The sequence below is a fragment of the Stegostoma tigrinum genome, chromosome 10 (genome assembly GCF_030684315.1).
Source record: "Stegostoma tigrinum isolate sSteTig4 chromosome 10, sSteTig4.hap1, whole genome shotgun sequence".
Lineage (NCBI taxonomy): Eukaryota > Metazoa > Chordata > Chondrichthyes > Orectolobiformes > Stegostomatidae > Stegostoma > Stegostoma tigrinum.
The window spans coordinates 34,644,023-34,666,782 of NC_081363.1; the positions used below are offsets into that span (position 1 = coordinate 34,644,023).

The following is a 22,760-nucleotide window of genomic DNA, read 5'->3' on the forward strand; positions in this document are numbered from 1 at the left end:
GGCATTTGTTAATATAGTCATATTAAAAAGTAAATAAGCAGGTAAGTTATCCCAAACCTTTGCAGAACAATGGTGAGAACTCAGGTAGAGTTCAATTTTGTGCACTACCCTTTGGGAAGGATGTTAAGGCCTTACAGAGTGTTAAGGGAGATTTACGTAAATGGTACCAGGGATGAAAGATTTAGGATACATAGAGAGATTGAAGTAATCAGTGTTGCTCTCGCTGGAGCTGAAAAACTTGAGAAGACATTTGATAGAGAGGTTCAAAACCATTCAAAATTCTCAAGAGCAAATCCAAAGAAACTCTTCCAAAAGTAAAACAGGCAGGAACAATGGGGCTATAGGTTTAAGGTGACTGGCAAGGTATTAGAGATGGTGACATGAGGAAACTTATATTTTGCGATCGCATACTGAAATGTTGTGAACTGATTGTTTGAAAAGATGAAGGAAGCAGATTCACGAACATTCAAAATAGAATTGGGAAAAATTACGTTAAGGGAAAAAGTATTTAAAAAATGGAATTAAACAGCTGTAACTACCAAATAACCAACATTGACATGATAAGATGAAAAGCCTTCATCTGTAGTACATTCACTTGTTTAATGTATAAATATTGTAAATCAGTTAAAGGTGAAAGACACCAGCTCATTCCTGTTTGATATTTTTAACCTCTCCACATAACTTATAAATTCACTTTTTTACTCTTATTTCCATTGCTTTTTACCTTTGTATAATGTTTCCATAGTAAAACATTACAAATTCCTTATTATTATGCCTAAAAAGCATATATTTTAAATGTCTATAATTCAGTGAACAGCATTCTTATGTCAGTCAGTAGGTTGTAAGTTCAAGCAGATTTAATCACATAAACCAGGTTTTTTTTGATCTGCAGGGAAATCCCATCCCTTCCTCCCTTCTTCCCCATTCCCACCAGAAGAACCAGGAAAGGCACTGCAGCTATGCTGGCTTCCCTGCTGCCATTCATTGTTCAGTAGGGCCATGGACATACAACTAAGAGTGAGACTTCCAACTCCACCCAGGGAGAGGCTCCTTCTTAGATAGCTGCCTGTCAATCTAATGAGCTAGCAGCTTTATATCCCAACAGCACAGAATTTCAGCAGTAAAGGAGATAATGGAGGCCAGACTTTGTGCAAGTCCAGGGTATCAGTGTAGCCTAGCTACAGTGCACAGCAACATGATGTGGGGCTGGCGTCTAGGTTTGAGAGAGTGGGAAAAGGACTGAAGGAGCTATCTCAAATCAGTACGGGCATCAAAAGACTTCATTACCTGACACCTGCTTGCACAGTAAAAGCTGCCAGGCTATGCAGCCAGTATGGGTGGGCACATGCCACAGATAAATTAATGGTGGAGGTCGGATAAGGCATTGAAGTGACTGTTAATTGGCTGCTTAAGTGCCTCAATTTGCCCAAGGATAAGTGGGCCACACAACAGCTTTACTGCCTCCTTGCAGAATGGAAGGAAGGAAAGATTGATGGGTGGGTGATGGGTGGCAGGCTGCCCATATCTGCTATTCTATCAGAGACTCCCCTCCTTCTAACCCATTAGCAAGGTCTATAAAATGTATAATCTGGGTAAGCACTTCACTGCAATACTGATTAAATGCTGTATTACCGGAGATGTATTAAAATCAAGACCTGCCTTCACTTTGATTTCTTATGGACTTGACCCAACAAAACAGCAGCAGAGAAATCAGTAAATGAGATTATCTAGTCATTAAAACATTGATGTATGCAAATTCTTTGCTGCATTGCCTAAGTTGTAACAAAAACACATCAAATAATTTTCTTACCAATTAGTGCTTGGGGCAGCTTAAGATTTGCATAAAACTACAGAAATGGAAGTTCTTCTGCTCATTTATAACATGAAATCCAGTTGTAGAAATGGAGTTGGAATGCTTACTTTCAATAAAGAACTCTCATGAGTGCAATCACAGTGAGTCAAATGATAGCTTTCTACACAGAAATTTCCACAACCTTCTATAGATAGTGGCATTTACAAGGAGTTACGCTGGAGCTTCAATAAAATCAATAGCTTCAACATAATGAAGGAACAATAAATTGTATAATCAATTGAATTTCCCACTAATGATGCTGAATTTTAAAAAAAATGGATAAATTGCATCCAAAACTAACCTCAGCAAAATGGAATTACTCAGATGATAGCATATATTGGTCTGGATTTTGTGACTGTAATGGTGACAGTGATACTAGTGTTCATCAGCATTACACCTCTGAAACTGACAATCATTTCTAGAGTCTGCTAATGTGTTATTAAACACAGAATTCCAAAACGGTCAGTGATTCTAAGTTTTTCCTTCAGGTTGAAGGCCCACAGTTACGTTCAGTTAAATATCACTGAGCTCATCAGCAAAAACTCTTCTGAAAGTTACATCATGTTAAATAACATGGGTTTTAATAGCATACTCAGTTTAGAACTACTGTTGCACAACTTTTCTGACCTCGAAAACTAATCTTGTATATTTTTAAAATTTTAAAACGGTATAAAGTATGTATATAATATTTTTGTTCTATCTTTACCCTTGTATATAACCCCAATAGTTTATTTGATTCTCTTATAACAATTGAGCTTAATTGTAGGATGTATCAGCCTTTTAATCTCGTGACTTATTGTCTGTGAGAATTTCAAGTTTATTGACTGTTCATGTAAATTGATGACGTTACTGTTGCTGAATGCCTTGAGATTCCCTCGAAGGGTCTGTTTCTGTGCTGTATGTCTATGGCTCTGTGACATGGCCTGCATTCAAACTAACATCAGGAGAGGTAAAATTCACACTACAGAAATTTTGAGATATCTCTGTACATCTTTCTTTGAGGTCAATAGTAACTACCATCAGTTCACTGCTAATTGCCAGAAATGTGCCATTATGTCTGGCACATGTTAAAATGTTATTCATGAATTTGGCTTCTAAAGGTTATAAGCAATCAGAACTGCACCCTGACACGAGTACTTTATAAATAGTTACAATCACAAAGTGTTTTAAAAAAGCAGAGTTTGGTTGGCAAACATCAGGAGAATGCTCTGGGCAAAAGTTATGGTCAATGTAAAACACACTGAGGAAGTGAGGGCAAAAGAATTAAAGTAACTTGCCTTGCAGCCTGGCAACCCAAGTAAATATTCCAAGGACACAGGTTCATAATCCCATCATGTTAGATCATGATATTTGAATTTAGGAAAAAAAATCGGGAATTACAAAGCTACCTTAGTAACAACTGTGCAACTATTGTTGTTTGTCAGGAAAAAATCCATGTGGTTTGCAAATGTCATTTTGGAAATGAAATCTGTCATCTCTACCTGGTCCAGCCTACTTGTGACTCCAGACCCACAGCAATATAGCAGACTCTTAACTGCCCTTTTGGCAATAGGAGGTGGACAATAAGTGATGGCCCAGCCAGCGATGCACACAATCCACAAATAATAAAGGAAAATCAATAATTTATACAGATAGTACAGATACAATTAGGGGAAGCCAGATGGACTCAGAATCATAGAGACATAGAGATGCAAAGCATGGAAACAGACCTTTTGATTCAACTCGCCCATACTGGCCAGATATCCTAAATAAATATAGTCCCATTTGCCAGCATTTGGCCCACATCCCACTAAACGATTCCTACACACATACCCATCCAGATGCCTTTTAAATGTTGTAATTGTACCAGCCTCCATTACTTCCTATGGCAGCTCATTCCATTAACATACTACCTTCTGTGTGAACAAAAATTGCCCCTTAGGTCCCTTTTAAATCTTTCCCCTTAAATCTATGCCCATTAGTTTTGTGCTCCCTTATCCTGGAGAACAGACCTTTGGCTGTTCACCCTATCTGTGACCCCTATGATTTATAAACTTCTATAAGGTCACCTCTCAGCCTCTGATGCTGCAGGGAAAATAGCCCCAGCCTATTCAGCCTCTCCATGTAGTTCAAACCCTCTCACCCTAGCAACACCCTTATAAATTTGCTCTCAACCCTTTCAAGTTTCTCAATATCTTTCCTACAGCAGGGAAACCAGGACTGAATGCAATATTCCAAAAGTGACCTAACCAATGTCTTGTACAGCTGCATCATGACCTCTCAACTTCCATACTCAATGCACTAATCAATAAAGGCAACAATACCAAGTGCCTTCTTCACTATTTAATCCACCTGCAACCCCACTTTTAAGGAACAATGAACCAGCACTCCAAGGTCTCTTTGCTCAGCAACACTCCCCAGGACCTTACCATACCGTGTATGTATAAGTCCTGCCCTGATTTGTCCTACCAAAATGCAGCATTTCACATTTATCTAAATTAAACTCCATCTGCTACTCTTTGGCCCATCAGCCTATCCGATCAAAGTCCCACTGTACTCCTAGGTAACCTTCTTTGCTGTCCACTATACCACCAATTTTGGTATTGACCTACAAACTAACTAAACATACCTCCTACATTTGCATCGAAATTATTTCTGTAAATGACAAAAAGCAGTAGAACCCGACACTTATCCTTATGGCACACTGCCGGTCACAGGCCCCCAGTCCAAAAAGCAACCCTCCACCAATACCCTCTGTCTCCTACATTCAAGCCAATTCTATATCCAAATGGCTAATACTCCCTGTATTCCATTCGATTTAACCTTGTTAACCACTCTACCATGCAGAACTTGTCAAACATCTTACTGAAGTTTATATAAATTACATTCACCAATCCTCTTCATCATTTCTTCAAAAAACTAAATCAAGTCAATGAGACATGACTTCCTGCGCACAAAGCCATGTTGACTACTCCTAACATAATTTCAAAACACATATAAATTCCATCCCTCTGAATCCCCTTCAACAACTTGCCCACCACTGATGTCAGTCTCACCAGACTATAGTTTCCTGCCTTTCCCTTACCACCTTTTGTAAATAATGGCACCACGTTAGCCAACCTCCAGCCTTCCAGCAGCTCACTTGTGGCTATCGATGATACAAATATGTCAGCAAGGAGCTCAGCAATCTCTTCCCGAGCTTCCCACAGAATTCTAGGTTACACCTGACCAGGTCTTGGGGATTTATCCACCTTTATGCATTTTAGGGCATCCAGTACCTTGTCCGCTGTAATACAGATACGTTGCAAGATCTTACTATTTACTTCCCCAAGTTCTCTATCTTCGGTATCCCTTTCCACAGTAAACACTGATGTAAAATACTCATTTAGTAACTTCCCTATCTCCTGCAGTTCCACACATAGGCAGTCTTGCTGATCTTTAAGGGGTTGTATTCTCTCCCTAGTTACTTTTTTTTATCCTTTCTGTATTTGTAGAATCCCTTTAGATTCTCCTTAACCCCATTTTCCAAAGCTGTCTGATATCCCCTTTGCGCCCTCCTGATTTCCCACTTAAGTATACTCCTACTGCCTTCATATTCTTCTCGGAATTCACTTGATTTCTGCTGTCTATACCTGACATATGCTTCCTTCTTTTTCTTGACCAAAGACTTAATATCTCTAGTGATCCAGCGCTCCCTACACCTACCATTCTGCTCTTCTCCCAATCAAGAACATACTGTCTCTGGACTCTCATTATCTCATCTTTTTGGAAGTTCTTGCCTGAAAGTGTCAAAATTGGCCTTCCTCCAATTTCGAACATGAACTTTTAGATCAGGTCGATCCTTTTCCATCACAATGTTAAAACTCAAAGGAAAGAAGAATAGAAGATGCTGATGGAGATCGGAAAGGAGTAGGTGCTTCATATAGAGCAGAAAAGCCTGAATGGATTGTCGTACTTCCATATCACGGACAGCCAATTCTATGTAATTTATGACAATCCACAAAAAAACCTTCAAGTCCTCCCAATACAGCAACTCATTTAGAAAACAATGTGTGTTTTTATTTTGTCATTGCTACTGGATCTTAACTTTTGGTTAGTTCTGTCTGGATGAGCAGAACTTGGTGAAGTGCAAAATTTTATATTCATCTTTTATTACCATGAACTTCTGGCCTATGTCCTACTTTTGCAACTTTATGTTAATTCATCACAATCATCTTTCCTGTACAATTAACTGTTTTAAGTGCCTCCACTTCCAGCTGTTAAATAAAAATAGAATGCCAAATATGGGTTACAGCAGCAGGAATGAATTTCATCGATGGAATGAATGTCTCCCTCTTTCTCTCTTTGTAGATTTAATACAAAATAAAATTCAAAGTTTGATCTTGTTCTTCATATTCTTACTATAAAAACATAAACTGCACTGAAATATTGCCACATTGTAAAAAGTCACTGAAAATCAATCACTTTGGTAAATGAGAGAAGGAAGGGCACCTCTGCAAAGTTATCCAGGAACAAAACAATGATGTTCTCACTGATTCAATCAGTCCATTTGCTAACTTGAATTCATAACTCAACTTAATGGAATATATCTGGCCTCCACCGGGACTGACATTTTCAGCCTTGCCAGCAGGTTTGGTAAATGACCAATTTCAGGATTCTGCCACCAGATAACTGTAATTTGTGGGCAGAGTCAGTTCCTATAAAAGAATACCAAATTTCCAATGGAAGTTTATTTCAGCTGAAGCAGAAAATTGTAACCCAAGTTTTATGGCTGATAAGCTCAAATCTTATCTTGGCTTTGTTTTAGGGCAGACAATTTTAACAGAAGCCGAACTAATCTGGTTACCAAAGCCAGCTGTCGGTATATCCTGATAATTTTTATAATGCGAAATGTCACTTTAGTTGACTGCCTTCCCCTTTAATTTGTTTGATCTTGGATCTAAGCAGAGAAGCCATTGGCCTTGACAAGAGTGATTCTCACTTCTGCATCGAGAATAATCCGTACATGTGCCAACATCTAAACTCTACATTGAATACGTCTCTCTATATGACTAAGTTCAGTTCGCTGTTCTCTTTTACAAATTACTTGCGCTCACAGCTCGTGATCCGGGCATTTCTGGACAGTCACAAAGCCAGGGGTTTACAGGAAACCTCCAAGACTTACACAATCAACTATTTCCCTATTAATCATTTCACGAGTTGTTTTAAAATTATAATATGATTTGTTTAGCTATTTATCTTGCATAAGAGCGGAGGCGCGTACACAACAGAAACTGACATTTACAAGTGCTTCTAATAGATTTGATTTCCCACGAATCCTGTAATATTGATTGGTCACCAGGGGACAGGGCTGTCAGTTTCACTCGCGAAATTAACATAACTACTGACAGCTCGCTGCTGAACTCATGCGTGCCAGCAGTTGGTGACTGGCCAGAAACTGAGAGGTTCAGGCATTAAAATCCACAATCTCAGCGAGCAAATTTGCGGCGCCGTCGTTCGAGAGGGTGCACGACAGTTATATTTTTGACAAGGGATTGAAGTCTGAGATAGTGGCGGTGAGAAGGAGGAGTGGGGAGTGGAGGCGGGGGGCGTGGGTGTAGGGGGCGGCTTAATGGTGGAGTCAGCCGAGTCTATTGATCGCTTCACAATGGGACCTCTGCGACCATCTATATTGTTAACCACTTCCCCGATATTAATCTGGGGTTTTTTTTTATTTTATTCCCCCACAGGTTCCGCGTCAACCCGTGAACATGCCGGTTGCAGAATCGGTTAGTGTGACTAAACTCGCATTTCCGCTAGGCGAACCACCTTCCTCTTAACCCTCTGCTTTCGGGGTGAGGGGAGAATAAATATATCAGGTGGTGCGACTCACTGGAGCCTGGATGCTGCCATCCACGACAGCGCTGTCGGATCCATCGCTCGGCAGTGTTAAACATTATCTAATGTTAGAATTTGATGCAGAATCTGCAGCATGGGACAATATGTTGACAGTTAAGGCAACACCTTCATTTCACGGCTTCCGTTTGAAAGGATGGGAAATTGGGGGTGGGGGGGTGGGAGTAATTCCATGAAACAGGTGGCACCGCTTTTGCAAATATTTTGTCATTTCGAAGTTTAAGAATGCAACAACTCTCCTTGAGGAAGGAAGCGCTGAACCGAACAGTTGCCAGGCCTCTCTTTTAGCAATATACAGGGGTTTGCCTGCCAGGAAAGATATCACTTCCCTTTAAAATCCTGAGCAAAAAAAAATATTTAATTTGCATAAATGGTAACATTGCCCTCTCAATCCAGTTGACACAGAGTGTGACGGGAGTAAATAACTAGGGAGGTTATTAATGTTTAACAGCGCCCACTCCAACCACCCCCCCCCCGCCTCAATGACAGGGGGCAGCCTTTATTTCTTATTATTGCACTTTCCAAGCAAGCTAGAGATGACAATGCCGGTACGTTTGCTTTGGTGTCAGTTTCTTTTTCCCACACTTTGGAAACTTGGCGCTTAAACGCCGCAAATCAATCAGGAAGGAGCACCTCGAACAGCGTCTCCTTTCGCTTCGGCAGCTCAGACTCCCAAGTTTGAGATCGCACTTTCATCGGGGCTTGCTGTGTCACGTGTGCAGAGCCCCTTGAAGATATTTCAAACCCAGGCACACTGACAGAGGTGGAAGTGGGTATCTCTCTCTCTCCCACACACACACACGATTCAGCTCCACATATCCTCAAATACAAGCGTTCCCACTGCACAGCGCTCGTCACATTCACAGTGTGTGGATGGGAGAGAGCAGGACACGTTCCAGAGCAGCTCTGACCGCCTTGAAAGCGTTTTACAGGAGCTACACTTTAATGGGCCAGCGGATTACGCGCCGCGGTTTCAATGATTTCCCACTGAAGATCCGTATTTGCATTTACCACAATGGAGTCACTCAGTGCAAATCAGTACATCAAACGGGATTCTACCTGCTGGAAGGGAAAACACGCTCAGAGCTTTCAGCCACTGGTCGGGGGCGGGAGGGTTGTTCAGCCACCGGCTAGCAATTTGCCTCGGCCGAATGCAGCGGTAAATTCATGGCAAGTGTAGAGAGACGCTCCGGTGTGCAGTCAACGGAGGACAATTCGGTACCCATTCCCAGAAAAAGGGGAGTCACTTCGGCTTTCAAACTTACCGTACACCCCCTGGCCAGAAACGCTTTCCAGTGCGAGTGTCAGCAGCCACGGCAAGAGATAAGCAAAATCCATCTTCACGTTGGTGTGAACATATCCGTTCGGTGAGCTCGCTCTGGGTACGGGGGTCCTCCGTCACCGATGCCCCTTCCCCCTCTGCCAGTCCCGGGGGTGGGCGAGCACAGGAAGAGGCCACACCAGCTGCCGGGTCACTTGCTCTGGGCAGCACGATGGAGGGGGCGGTGGGGAGGGGGCGGTGGGGTGGGGGTGGCAGGATCTGGGCTCTGGCGTCGGCGGGTCAAGGTTCCGGGAGCCGGGTCGAGGAGCCCGTCTCTGCTTGGGGCACAGCTGACAGTAAAGCCATTGGAAAGCGGTCCGTCCGAGCAAAAGGGGTTTTTGCCAGCTGCGAATGGAGAGGTGGGGGTGGGAGGGAAGGGGAGGGAGAAGAGCTTTCCAAGTAACTCACGCTAAGCTCCCTGAAGAACGATTAACAAAAGCCTATCGGTCGCCGCTCAGCCACATCAATCCTCTAAGTGCATTCCGCTCAGATCAGCAGCAGGCACTAAAAATGAAACAGCAAACTCCTGTGTCTCCCGGATTTCAGCCGCTACACATCAGGCTGTAACCTGTTTCCGTGGGGGGAGGGGGTTGGAGAAGGTGTCGGCCGTCCAAGTAGCAATCTGCCCCTCCTCTTTACATGCACATACAGACAGGGAGAGCTTGATCCGCCAGGGTTCACACGCAAACACATTAAATCACTGAAACAAGAAGTTGAGGACGTGCAGAGAGAGAGACGCTGCTTCACCGCTCGATCCGGGCTTAAAGGAGACTGTGAAGATGTCACCGCGCAGGAGAGAGACAGACAGGCAGCTGCAAACCTTCCCCAACCTCCCGTTCGCTGGCAATAACTGGAGGTGAGAGAGCTGGGAGGCAGAGCCACGGACTGGGCACTGCTGCTGCTGGAGGGGTGTGGAGAGACGGCTGAGATGTGGAAAGTAGAGATTGAGCGCAGCTGGGAGAATCACGTTGCTCAGTACGTGCCCCCGACGCTGTGCATGAAGCTCGCCCACAGCCGGAGACGTACAGACTGCGTGATTGAAGCTCGTCAGCAGCGAGAGGGCAGCTTCCAAACGCGCTCCATCTCACTCAGTGAGCGCTGCCCCACTTCCCCATACCCCTCCCCTCAGTGCTCACACCCACCGGTTCCTCATCCCGACACCGAGTCCTCAGGGGGCACCACGCAAACCCTTTCAGCAAAGCTTTTTATAACCGCGCTGCTATTATTTTTATCTCTCTCGGAAAATAGATTCCGTTTGGCCGGGGGTTCCACATTATCGGTTGAGGCACATTTGCAACTTGGTAGAATTTACGAGGGGGGCCATTAGGAAAACTTCAAAGCCCAACTCCAAAAGGGAGTCCTCCCTGCTGAAGGCAGTGAATCGGCACTGTTGGAGTTTTCTGTGATGCGTTGAGAGTGTTGTGTCTAATGGTTTCCGGTTCCACACTGGATCACTTGGAACTGTGATTCTGCTTCCACTCGCAACTGGGAGAAAACACCATTAGCAAAACAAGAAGTCAGACTTTATTCTCTTTTTTTCCCCAAAAGTTCAACTGGATGCCTGGCATAGCTGCTTGTCAAACGACCCAGAAATGTTTACTGTGTGTATTCCCCATGGGGACCAGACCCGACAGTGCTGCCCCTCGGAGCTCGGGCTAGAGTGCTGTTCCAATGTGTGCAGGGGAATAGTGAAACAGGACAGGTTCCTCCTACTCCCTCCTCCCAAACAGTCCAAAAACACACAAACTTCCCAACAGGAAGCGTCTGCAATCAACGGGAGCCAGGCAACAAAGCCACCCTCCAGGTATCATAGCTGGTCTTAGCTGGGTAAGAATCAGTTCGCTGGTGTCGTGGCCCCATTATGGGAAAACTCACCGGCTCCGTCCACAATTTCTAACGTCAAATATGAGATCTTGGAGTCACCCCCGACTCTATCAGCTACACCCCAAAAAAGTCAGCTAGTGTTTGGTTTTTGAGCTGGTCTATAACCTTTTCTTCTGATACACAATAGTTCTCATCATTCAATTCCATGACATATGACTTGATATTTCTGCCTTTCGAGCCCAGCGACACATTCTACGCTCCTCTATTACCTGAATCCAGGTCCTCCTGTGGGGAATATTTTGAAACAGCCGTGTCTGGCCTAAGACTGACATCCCTAGCTGGATTCCCACTCCCCTGCCCCATCCGTCATGTACACACTTGCACCTTGGAAATCACCCTGTGCATTACAGCAGGGTCAGTAACTACTCCATCTGCACCAGCTCAGCTGACAGCTTTTGTGTTCCTAAGATGCTGCTTGTCCTGCTGTGTTCATCCAGCTCCGCACTTTGTTATCTCGGATTCTCCAGCATCTGCAGTTCCCATTATCACTGACGCAATTTTGACCTCGTTAACAGTGAAAGTGCCTTATAGAATCTTCAATTGCCTACAGTGCAAGAGACCCTTTGGCTCCCCCTTGTCTCTGCCTTTGTATGAGCTATTCCTCCAGTCCAGTTACACTATCCGCCTTCTCAAGGACACTGCATTTTCCCCTGTTCAGATAATGACACAAATACCTTTTGAAAGACCCCACCTCACTCTTCGGCGGATCTGCATTCTAGATCTTTAACACCTGGCTGTCTATATTTAAAAAAATTCCATATTGCCATTCATTCATTTGGAATTTATCGTAAATCTTTGGCCTGGATTCTGGAACCTTCTATCAATGGAAACAATTTCTCCCTGTCTACTCTATGCAGATTTCCCTTGCTTGTAAATACCTCGATCAATTCTTAACTACTTTTCTATGAGGACAGCAATCTCAACTTCTCTAAATCTCCCACATAACTGAAATTTCTCATCCATGGAACCATTCTCCTGGATTTTTTCAGTCCCCCCAAAACCTTTACATCCTCAAGTGTGGTGCTCAGAACAGGACACAGGTACACCAGTTGAAACTGAAATTGTATTTTTAGACTGGTTAAATATAAGCATGCTTTTGTACTCTGTGCCATTGTTGGGCAAGTGCAAGATGCTGTATGTTTTTCTAAACACTCTCTCGACCGGTCATATAACTTTCAATGAACTGTACACATATGCACCCAGAATACTTGTGCTTCTGCATCTCCTTTAGAATTGCACCCTTTAGTTTAGATTGTCCTTCCACATTCTTCTATCAAAATGAATCATTTCACACTTCTCTGTATTAAATTTAAACTGCCATTAGTCTGCCCATACCACCATCATGTCAATTTGTTTTTGAAGCCTTAAATTACAATTTTCATGGTTAATAGTACTTCTGAATGTTGGCTCATTAGCAAATTTTGAAATTGTGCCTATACAATGATGGCAGTATCAAAGTCAGTGAAATCACAAACAACGTCATAATGACTGTGGCTAGAATCAGGCAGCAAAAGTGAAGGAACAAAACATTTATTTGTCTTGCAGTTGGCAAGATTTTGCTATCAGAGATAATGACTGAAAGCTAGCATTCCCAGGAATGGAAATAATGCCACCATTAAAACTAGCTGCAGTCTTTTCCAATGCTCCCAATGCACACATACCCTTGAAGTTAACCTTGCAAAGTAACTAGCTGATAATAGACCATAAGACCATAAGACATAGGAGTGGAAGTAAGGCCATTTGACCCATCAAGTCCACTCTGCCATTTAAATCATGGCTGATGGGCATTTCAACTCCACTTCCCTGCTCTCTCCCTGTAGCCCTTGATTCCTTGTGAGATCAAGAATTTGTCGATCTCTGCCTTGAAGGCATCCAACGTCCCAACCTCCACTGCACTCTGTGGCAATGAATTCCACAAGCCCACCACTCTCTGGCTGAAGAAACGTCATCTCATTTCAGTTTTAAATTTACCCCTCTAATTTTAAGGCTGTGCCCACAGGTCCTAGTCTCCCCGCCTAACTGAAACATCTTCCTAGTTTCCATCCCTTCTAAGCCATACATTATCTTGTAAGTTTCTATTAGCTCTCCCTTCAACCTTCTAAACTCTAATGAGTACAATCCCAGGATCCTTAGCGTACATTAAACCTATCATTCCAGGGATCATCCGTGTGAATCTCCGCTGGACATGCTCCCGGGCTAGTATGTCCTTCCTGAGGTGTGGGGCCCAAAATTGGACACAATATTCTAAATGGGGCCTAACTAGAGCTTTATAAAGCCTCAGAAGCACATTGCTGTTTTTATATTCCAACCCTCTTGAAATACACAACAACATTACATTCACTTTCTTAATCATGGACTCTACCTGCAAGTTAACCTTTAAAGAATTCTGGACCAACACTCCCAGATCCCTTTGTACTTCTGCTTTATGAATTTTCTCACCATTTGGAAAATAGTCCATGCCTGTATTCTTTTTGCTAAAGTGCAAAACCTCACATTTACTCACATTGAATTTCATTAGCCATTTCCTGGACCACTCTCCTAAACTGTCTAAATCTTTCTGCAGCTTCCCCACCTCCCATAATAATAGGTTAGTGGTGCACTGGACTACAGTGGAATGCTTGCTATTAATATGTCTTTATTTTCTTTTTGTAACTTGAATGTTGGACATGGATGAATATCCCTCACTGTGCTACACCTCATGAAAGCAAGAAAATGAAAGATCCACCCCAAGCCAATTGTTTATTGTCAAATTGCAGATTGTAAGATCGTAACCCTTTGCATAATATAATAGACTGAAATGGAGTAAAATTGCTCAAGCTGTTTCACGCCAAGCTCATCAGACAAAACTTGACAAAGAGTCAAAGATGCTTTGTCAAAGGCTTGAGCTTCAAGGGAGATTTGAGACAAAGAGAGAGGATTGGGGAAGGATTGAATGGGATGGCTTGAATGACATTCAGAGAGAATTAATCAAGGTTGACATGTCAAGGTTTTCATATGCCCAACAATACAATGAGGACTCTGGGGTTTAGATAACACACAGGCTTCCTTTTGTCTGTTCAGGTTTAACAGGAGCTGAGTGGAAAGAATCCCTCCAACAGTCAGAGTTCTCTGTAATAAGCCAGTCCGGTGTGCTGAGCATTAACAGTGGTAACTGCTGTACATCTCAGAACCAACTTATGATTCCTCTTGTATCTAACACCTCCCATGGAAGAAGGGATACTGTTTAAAAAACATTGTTATCTGTTGGTTCTTGAAAAGGAACTGTCACCTGCCTGAAAGCAGCAAGCGATGTGACTTTGTACACATAGGCAACTGCCCCTTTTTGATCATGGATGTTTGGGGCAAGATTCAGTATCAGGTGGTTCAACAGTGCAAAATTGCTTGTGGCTTTGGACTGATGGTGTGATAAATTAAATATCTATTGGAGAAGATCATATGAAAATTAAAATGCATTTATGTAGTGTATTATGGACCAGAGCAGAACCCCTCAAAACATTTTAAGAAGGTTGCTCTATTCCCAACTTTTTTTTTCTTATTTAAAAGGTGAATGTGAAGTGCTGTATTCCAAATGCAGTGCGACTGGTCAAACTACTTGACATTCAATCAAACACAATTTATTTAAACACTACCATTAAAATACAAACAAAAGAAACAGGATTCAGAATAACTTAACCATTGGAAAACCTAACCAAATTTTAAAAACAATACCAATTACTAATTAACTGTTCCAATATAGTAACATCCCTTAAACACACCCCTTAGCAAAAAGGCAAATTCTGACACAGATTCTTGCATGTAGTTTGCCAATCCAAGAGGAAATAACATCAAGAGAAGGTACAGAGAGAGTAGCAACTAGGAATCTTTCAATGAAGCTCCCAATTCTTTTGGGATGCCAAACAGTTTCTGATGCTGAGGGAAAAACAAAGCAGAAATCCCAATCTGTGAAAGTTGGCCACATCCATTAAGGCTGTGAGAAAAAAACCCAAGGAGTCACCAGTTAACTCGTCTTTTTTCTGGTACACTGCTTGGCATCCACCCTTCAACTGCCTTCAAAACAAAAGAAAAGACAAAATAACCTTTCAAAGTGACAGCATGGCCACAAGTGCCTTTTCACTTTCTGGAGCTTCAGATGCCAACAGGATAACGTGCGACCTGAAATGTGGAGGCTAGCACTGTGGTCCACGGCAGGGTCCGACAAATACCTGACTCACTGATCTGTTTCAGTCAACTTATTTGAGAGAGGAATTTTGGTTGAAACATCTGAAGACATCCTTATGCCACTGAATCTTGCATACGTACTAAGTAGGCTGATGGGCCTAAACCCAAGGTCTCAGCCGAGACACGGGCAGTTCTGAAACGGAGGGTTAATCCTTGTGAAGATCTAAGTCTATACTCTTCCTCATCCTGGTGTGCTACATTCTGTCATTGAATGTATGGTGGAATTTAATTTCCGACTCTTCCTTCCCATTATCTTGATAAGCGCAGCGAAGGCGCCATTAATTAGTGAACAACGGAATCGGGAAGTTGATTCTGGGTTTGCCTCATGTAAGTATAGAAGTCAATTAAAAACTCCCAGTTATTAACAACCCTGCAAAACAGAAGACTGGAAGCTCCAACAAAGCTTCAGGGATTTATTAATGGTATCCTTAAATCCACTGACTTTTACTAAAATAAAAGATGTGAATGAGGTTGAAGGTATCCTCTCGCTGGTTAGAACTTCCATTTCCTGCACGTGGCTCTGAGGGAATGTTCGCCCTCAGTCCAACATCAACGTAGTTATTTCTAAAATGGTTCCCATGGAAACCAAAATTACATACAGTAAAATACGATTTTCTCATCTTCTTCATTCTGCAACTGTGTTATGGCCGAACCGAATGAATATCGAGACGTCACACATTGATGACCCATTAACAGTTCAATTAGGGTACCAGATTCAATCGATTTAAAAAGGCAGAAAATTAATGCTCTTATTAACTTATACATACTGCCTCGTACAACCTGAATCTCAATACAAAACAGAACCCTCCGTACGGACAGGGGGAGAGAAATATAACCCAAACGATATATGTTTGCTTTCCCTGCATTTCTAGTAGGGATATGACAAGTCTTTGCTGAACGCGAGCCCTTGCGCTGAGTTCATTCAAAATTAGCAAGTTTTCCCTGTCGGCTTACTTCTTCTGTGAGGTTGAATAAGAAATCAAAATATGCCACTGCTTGATATAAACGTGCTCCCAATAAATATACAGCAGGGCAAATGTGCTCAGCACCGGGTTATTCGCGGAAGGCAATCTCCTTAAACTGAATGCCCAGTATCAAATTCCCACAGGCTCCATCATGTGAAGTGCAATATGAGTTCCTACCATTAGCATCTCCGAGTTACACACAGATTAGCAGCATGCCAACAGAACACTCCTTCTTTAAACTAGAAGTGGAACTAAAGCGGTTTGCAGACGCGATGATGATTAACGCTAACAATGTTTCTTTAAGAGGCTTAATTGTCACGCAGCCTGCAGAAAGACACACACGCCGGGGAGACGCTGACATGCGCTCTTTGATTCAACGTACCCTTCCCCCCCCCCCTCCCCCCCAACTCGTGGATCTACGATTTACATCCTTCAGTAAGACTGTCGATGATTTTTGGCTGGAATCTTTGACTGTTATGCTCCTGTGAGAGTTGATGCTGCTTTCTGTAGCTCGACTGTTCGTTACAAAACAGGAAGGCGCTCTAACAAGATTCCATTTTTTCTAAGTAGGCTTTCTTGATTCAGAATCTCCCAAGTTGCAGTTTATTGCCTTTGGTGCAAATTTTGAAAATTCACAAGTAAACACATTGAGCGTGAAAGGGCAATGTCAAACATTAATGCGTCTTTGCACCCTGTCCGCCCCCTCCCCGCCGTTACTAAATCATTTTTCTTTGATAATCATTCCCGCAGTTTTAACCGCAAGTTAACAATATTGGTATTGTTTTGTCAAAGCCAATTCAAACAAGCTCTACTGTGTAAATCTACATATGGGAGCATGCACATATCGTACGGTTCAGTATTTTTATATGATCTCATGAGTTGTCAATGTCTCGGTTGTTCCTGAACTTGGCCGCAACTGGCCTGGATTTCAACACTGCCATGCTGCTTTGGCCTTTTGACACTTTACAACGATAATGCCTTCCTTGCAACTTGAACAGTCGAGGCCGATGGGCATATATGAACAATTGGCTGCCATGCCTGAAATTCTTCATTGGCGGTCATAACAGACGCTTATTCTCGAGACTTATCCTTCCATTGCGATCAAGTGTTCGCAGCTTTTGAATGGTGCTGTCATAGATTTCCACCCTGCCCCATTCCCGAGATATGCTGTTTAATATCCGTGCATTAGTATCAGAGTGCAGCTTAGCAATGAATGATATGTTATGTCGCATGTTTCTTCTTAATATGTTGCCAATGTCGTGAGAATTGGAGTTCAGAAGGTTGCGAACAAGTAAAACCGGACTTTAAACATTAAAGTATGATCACTGGGCGCAGAAGTTGGCAGATGACAATCATCTACTGATAAGGGCACTTCAAGTGATCCCTTGCCCATTGTTCGGATTCTCGGCAGGTGTTAGCGTGCAGCTTCAGACAGACCCATCTCTCTGAATGGCCAATTAGTTTCTCGCTTTCCCTCAATGACTGTGAGTTCTCTGCTTTCCTGGAGCACATGCCACGACTGAAGCTAAACGGCAACTGCGCTGAGGGACAACATGAGCTAATATGCACTATGCAGCACTGCTGCACCGTGTCTGTCCAACACCCGCGACCGTCAATTCTTCAGCAGCAAAGATACGGGATGGAGTAAGCTTTCTGGTTACAACTGTTGCATCTGGTACAATAGAAATGATCTGGTGAAAAATAAACAGTTAAATCATGTGTTTCCATATTAATTCGGAATAGGGTATATATATATGTCATTATCCTGACAATTGTTTACCATGAATGTCCATGGTTCTTTTTAAGGGCACGTAAGCAGATAGAAACTAAATATACAGTTGTGTGGAGGCAGCCAGTCCCAAACCTCTTGCAGTATTAATGTAGTGAGTGCACTCTGCTGGCCAACAGGCTGAGCAACACGTAGACATCCAACAGCGCGAGTCCATCTGCTGCCGTTCCACTCGATTCCGAGTACATTCATGTCAAACCCAATTGCAGAGAGCTAGCACAGGAGCGTTACAAAATCAGTTTGTTGCCTTTTTGATTCAAACCAAGGTTATCCATGCCAGCCGATGTCCCTTTTGCCATTAAATATATGACTCGAGGCATTCAAAACTAGTTTAATGTTAACTGCTCTACTCGACAAAAAAGAACTAAGTGACACGAATCCGGAACAATGAGCCCAAACTCATATGTATATTTCGTAACGTCTGTTTATTTTAAAACATGGGAAATTCAAAGAAGACTTCCTGACTGTATTGGGCGAGTTTTCTAATCCACTTGTGTGTGAATGTGGGTGTTAAGTACCCATAAATATGTATAATCAACATATGCTGTTTCGTTAACTTCAGAAAAATAACTGATGAAAGATGCCTTCTAGTTAGATTTTTTTCGGTCTTAATCTTCCTAATTATAATGAATCAACAAACTGTCACATCATTGATGCTTTATTGTATGGTAAAGATTTAAGAATTTTTTTAAAAGAAGAATTCAACCACACACACACGAATTCAGTCCAAAAGAACAGTTGGCACTGGTTGGCATAAATAGTGGAATTACTCAAGGTATATTACATGGCCAATTAATTGACAGCAATAAATGTGCAAAATGGGTGTCACTGTGCGCTACGTGTTGTTTGTTTCTGCAAGCTCTTAGCGATTTGAACGCCACTGCATTCCCCGCTACCCCCACCCCACCCCCACCCCAACCGTCAGTAAGATCACAGCAGACATACAAATGTTGAGCTGCCGGTCTCTAACATTGCTGCTTGGTATAGATAAGACAGACTATCTGCACAAAATGCTTGAGCTCTTCCTTTCATAAAGGATCGTGCGACCGTAAATAATCGGTCGTTATTTTTAGAGTGGAGTTAAATAATCCAGGCTTATAGTCTCCCTGTAGATGCCTGCCACCTCAAGGAAGAAGGGGCTATTCATTTGGCAGAGCAGATGCCTTTCAGTAATAATTAGTATATCCATTTGAAAAGTTCAGCAAATAACCTTCAATTGATTTTTTTCCTTTTGCGAGGTAATTCTTTCAAGTGACGATGATAACCGCAGGATTTTAAATAAAGAAAATCATGATGCGTTGTCTTTATGTCAATGCAATAAATGACGAAATGAAAGAAATGGTCGTTTTAAATAATCACAACTATAAGAATATGGGTCAAACTAGTTCCTAGCAAATTAACAACATATCAACGTGACATTACTGAAGCCCCACAAATGGACAAAGAACTGCATTAAGGGCCGGGTGGTAAGGCGGTTTGTTTCCTGTAAGAGGCCTGCATCATAATTGACAGATCCCGTTTTTTCAACTTCAATCAGCAAACAACAGGAAGCCGGTAAACCGTTTATTAATGTTCTCCATCATCATATGATGGCATGAATGGAGCTTAGCTTAAATTTTGATTCTCACTTATTTCACCCTATGAGCTCAGTGAAGTTTAAAATTAATTCTGATGATATTCCATTTTACTACAAAAATCATTGTAACTATTAGCTTTAAATGATTATTTAGTGTCTATCATAACATAGGAGAATAAGGAAGAACATAACATGTTAGAGGAAGTGTTTTTCATGGGGACAGAATATTTGCAGCTCAAAAGGAATCCATTTGACCCACTGTACTTGCGCAAGTTCAAGCACACATTTCGGTTCTTGGCCTGTAGCCTTGAGAGTTTTGACGCTTCAAGTGTTATGAAGCAAAGTAAGTGGAAATAGGGTTTTTGCTAAGGCCCAGACCATGCCCAACAGCTCCTGAGTGCCACATCACACATAACCCAACAATCATCATCTACCATCTGTGTGAAATTCCAAAATTCACTTCACCACTCCTCTCTTCTGCCAATTATTTTAAATTGCTGCCATTTGAAATGATATCTCTGCTGAGAGAAAAATTCTTTCCTATCCATTCAATTTACTATTCTTTGTTCGGGATATCTCATTTTAACAGTTCCTCAGACTTCTCTGCTTCAAACTCTCCAATTTTTCTTCATGGCTAAGATTTTCCATTCTGCAAATATTGTCACAATTCTCTTTTGTGTCTTCTCTAGTGTCATCTTATTTTTCTTCTAACATGCGTCCAGAATAATAGGCACTGGTCCAATTTGTCTTTTATGCAGTTTCCAGTGTATTCTTCTGCTCTGATCTTCTATTCCTCAAATAATAAAGGAAAATGTCCATGTACTTTGTTATTTACTCATTTTGCTGCCTTCAGAAATCTGTAGATATTTACTTTCAGGCTCCTCCACAGTTTCTCAGAATCCTGTAACTTATTGTGCATTCCTTTGCCTCATTTGCTCACCTGAAGTGCATATTCATTTGTTTGAAACAGCATGTTTTTTTTCTTATGGGGCATAATGGAGAAGTATTGGAAGGATTAGTAGGCTGATTATGAACTGACTGAACTGCATCATGAATGTCCCTTTTGTCACCAATAAGTCTTGAAACTGGGGCTTGAACCTGAAGCTCCCAGTTTAGAGACAGGGAAATTACCAGTTAAGCCACAATATTTCCTCCTCAAAGCCATTTCACATTTCTTCAGGTTGAATTCCATTTGCTGTTTTCCTACTCACCTGACCAATCCAATTATATCTGCTGGTATTCTTCAACTTTGATCATTACCATCAAGCACAGAACCAAGTTTTGAATCATCTGCTAACTTCTTAATTATGACCCATGCATTTACAAGTAAATAATCAAACAGAAAGCTCGGACACCAGTACTGAACTCCATCAACCTCTACTGGAAATAACCTTTTGACCACCAAAACACTCTTCCAACATTACCTGTACCCTCCTGCCACTGTGCTGATTTTGGATTAATCTTGTCACATACGCATCATCTTCTCTCATGCACCCTTACTTCCCTGACTTGTCTACTATGTTAGAGCTTTACCAAAGCCTTGCTAAAGTCATTGATGACTGCACTAAGACATTACCCTTATTGATTTTTCTTGTTACCTCTTCAAGTATTTCGGTGAAATTTCTTGACAATTTTCACTCTGCAGACTTTTTTTTGAATATGTATATCAAAACCCAGAGAGTAATTAACCAGAGATAATGGGAACTGCAGATACTGAGAATCCAAGATAACAAAGTGTGGAGCTGGATGAACACAGCAGGCCAAGCAGCATCTTAGGAGCCCAAAAGCTGACGTTTTGGGCCTAGATCCTTCATCAGAAAAGGAGTAAATAACCAGACACTACAGTTGATGTAAAAGGTTGGAAAGCATTACATTACATTGGAAGTGGATGAGTCACCAGGCCCGGATGAAAACTGTCCTACGCTATTAAGGAAACAAAAAATAATAACAGATGATCTAATATTTTAAAAAAAAAACTCTGACTATGGATACAGATCAAAGAACTGAAGTGCAATTAATACAGTGCTTTTGTATAATAAAGGGGGAAAGCAACAGACCAAGTAATTCCAGGTCTGCTACTCTGATCTTGGTGGTAGGAAAAATATTCCAAAAATTTTCAGGGATGGGATAAACATTTAGAAAGATACAAATTAGTCAGTCAATTTAGATTGTTACAGGAAATTAATGTCTGATTTAATATAAGTTTTTTTTTGAGAAGGCGCAAGAAGGTTCAAGTGATTGATGAGATATCGTATTACTGACTGGCCATGTAACAGAATGCCCGTACTGTAGGATCCAAGGAAAATAGGCAATGTGGGTTGAAATTTAGCTCAGAAGTTGGAGGCAAATACTATTGGGTATTTTTATGAGGAAAATTGTTTCTAATAGGATTCCAAAGGACTTAGTATTGAGTTGAGGACATGAGCAAGATGTTTCCTAAGGATACAAACATTGGTCATGAGGTTGATGTGAAGAAAAAAAGCAGCTGCAGGATGCAAGAGCTATCAAGGGACTGAAGAAGGATCTTTGGACCTGAAACGTTAACTCTGATTTTTTACATCACAGATGTTGCCAGACCTGCTGAGCTTTTCCAGCAACTTCTGTTTTTTTCCTCCTCAAAGCCATCACTTCACATTTCTTCAGGTTGAATTCCATTTGCCACTTTCCTATTCACCTGACCAATCCAATTATATCTGCTGGTACTCTTCAACTTTGATCATCACCATCAAGCACAGAACCAAGTTTTGAATCATCTGCTAACTTCTTAATTATGACCCATGCATTTACAAGTAAATCATCTGTTCAGTGGGATTGTTCAGTGAGTGCACTGTAGCAAATAGATTTCAACCAAGACAACTAGAAAATAATGCATTTGGAGAGAGCTAACAAGACAAGAGAGCATATGAAAAATATAATGAGAAGGGTAGTGCAACAGCTAAGAGTATGGTTTTCATAGTGACTGCTGCAAAATATAAAAATGTGCTAACATGTTGGACCAGTGATGACCAAACACTCTGAGCCTAGCCAGCAATGTTTATGTTCTCTGAACAAATGAAAAGAAATCCTCGTGCGCATATTTGCTTCACAAGTATGTCAACTGCAAAACTTAGTCTGACTGAAATGTTCCAGTTAAATATATATATTTAAATCAGAACTTTAATCAGAATATGCCTCACAATTAGAAAGAGAATGCAGTCCTCCTGGAACCTTTGACATTTTTTCATGTACGTAATGGCTGTTGTTCAATTTGGAGGTCACTGAGCATAAATAAAATGCGTTAA

At 41.7% G+C, this 22,760-nt stretch overlaps 1 protein-coding gene across 2 annotated transcripts in view; it reads right to left on the reverse strand.

Annotated features, from left to right (window-relative positions):
- Positions 1-10,018, reverse strand: part of mdga2a (MAM domain containing glycosylphosphatidylinositol anchor 2a) — an 871,663-nt gene extending 861,645 nt beyond the window's left edge. For both annotated transcript variants that reach the window (XM_048538415.2, XM_048538414.2), the window contains exon 1: positions 8,992-10,018. In XM_048538415.2, the coding sequence (XP_048394372.1) occupies positions 8,992-9,064 (73 nt within the window). In that variant the 5' untranslated portion in view covers positions 9,065-10,018. The remainder of the gene's footprint in view (positions 1-8,991) is intronic.
- Between the last annotated feature and the right edge of the window lie 12,742 nt (positions 10,019-22,760).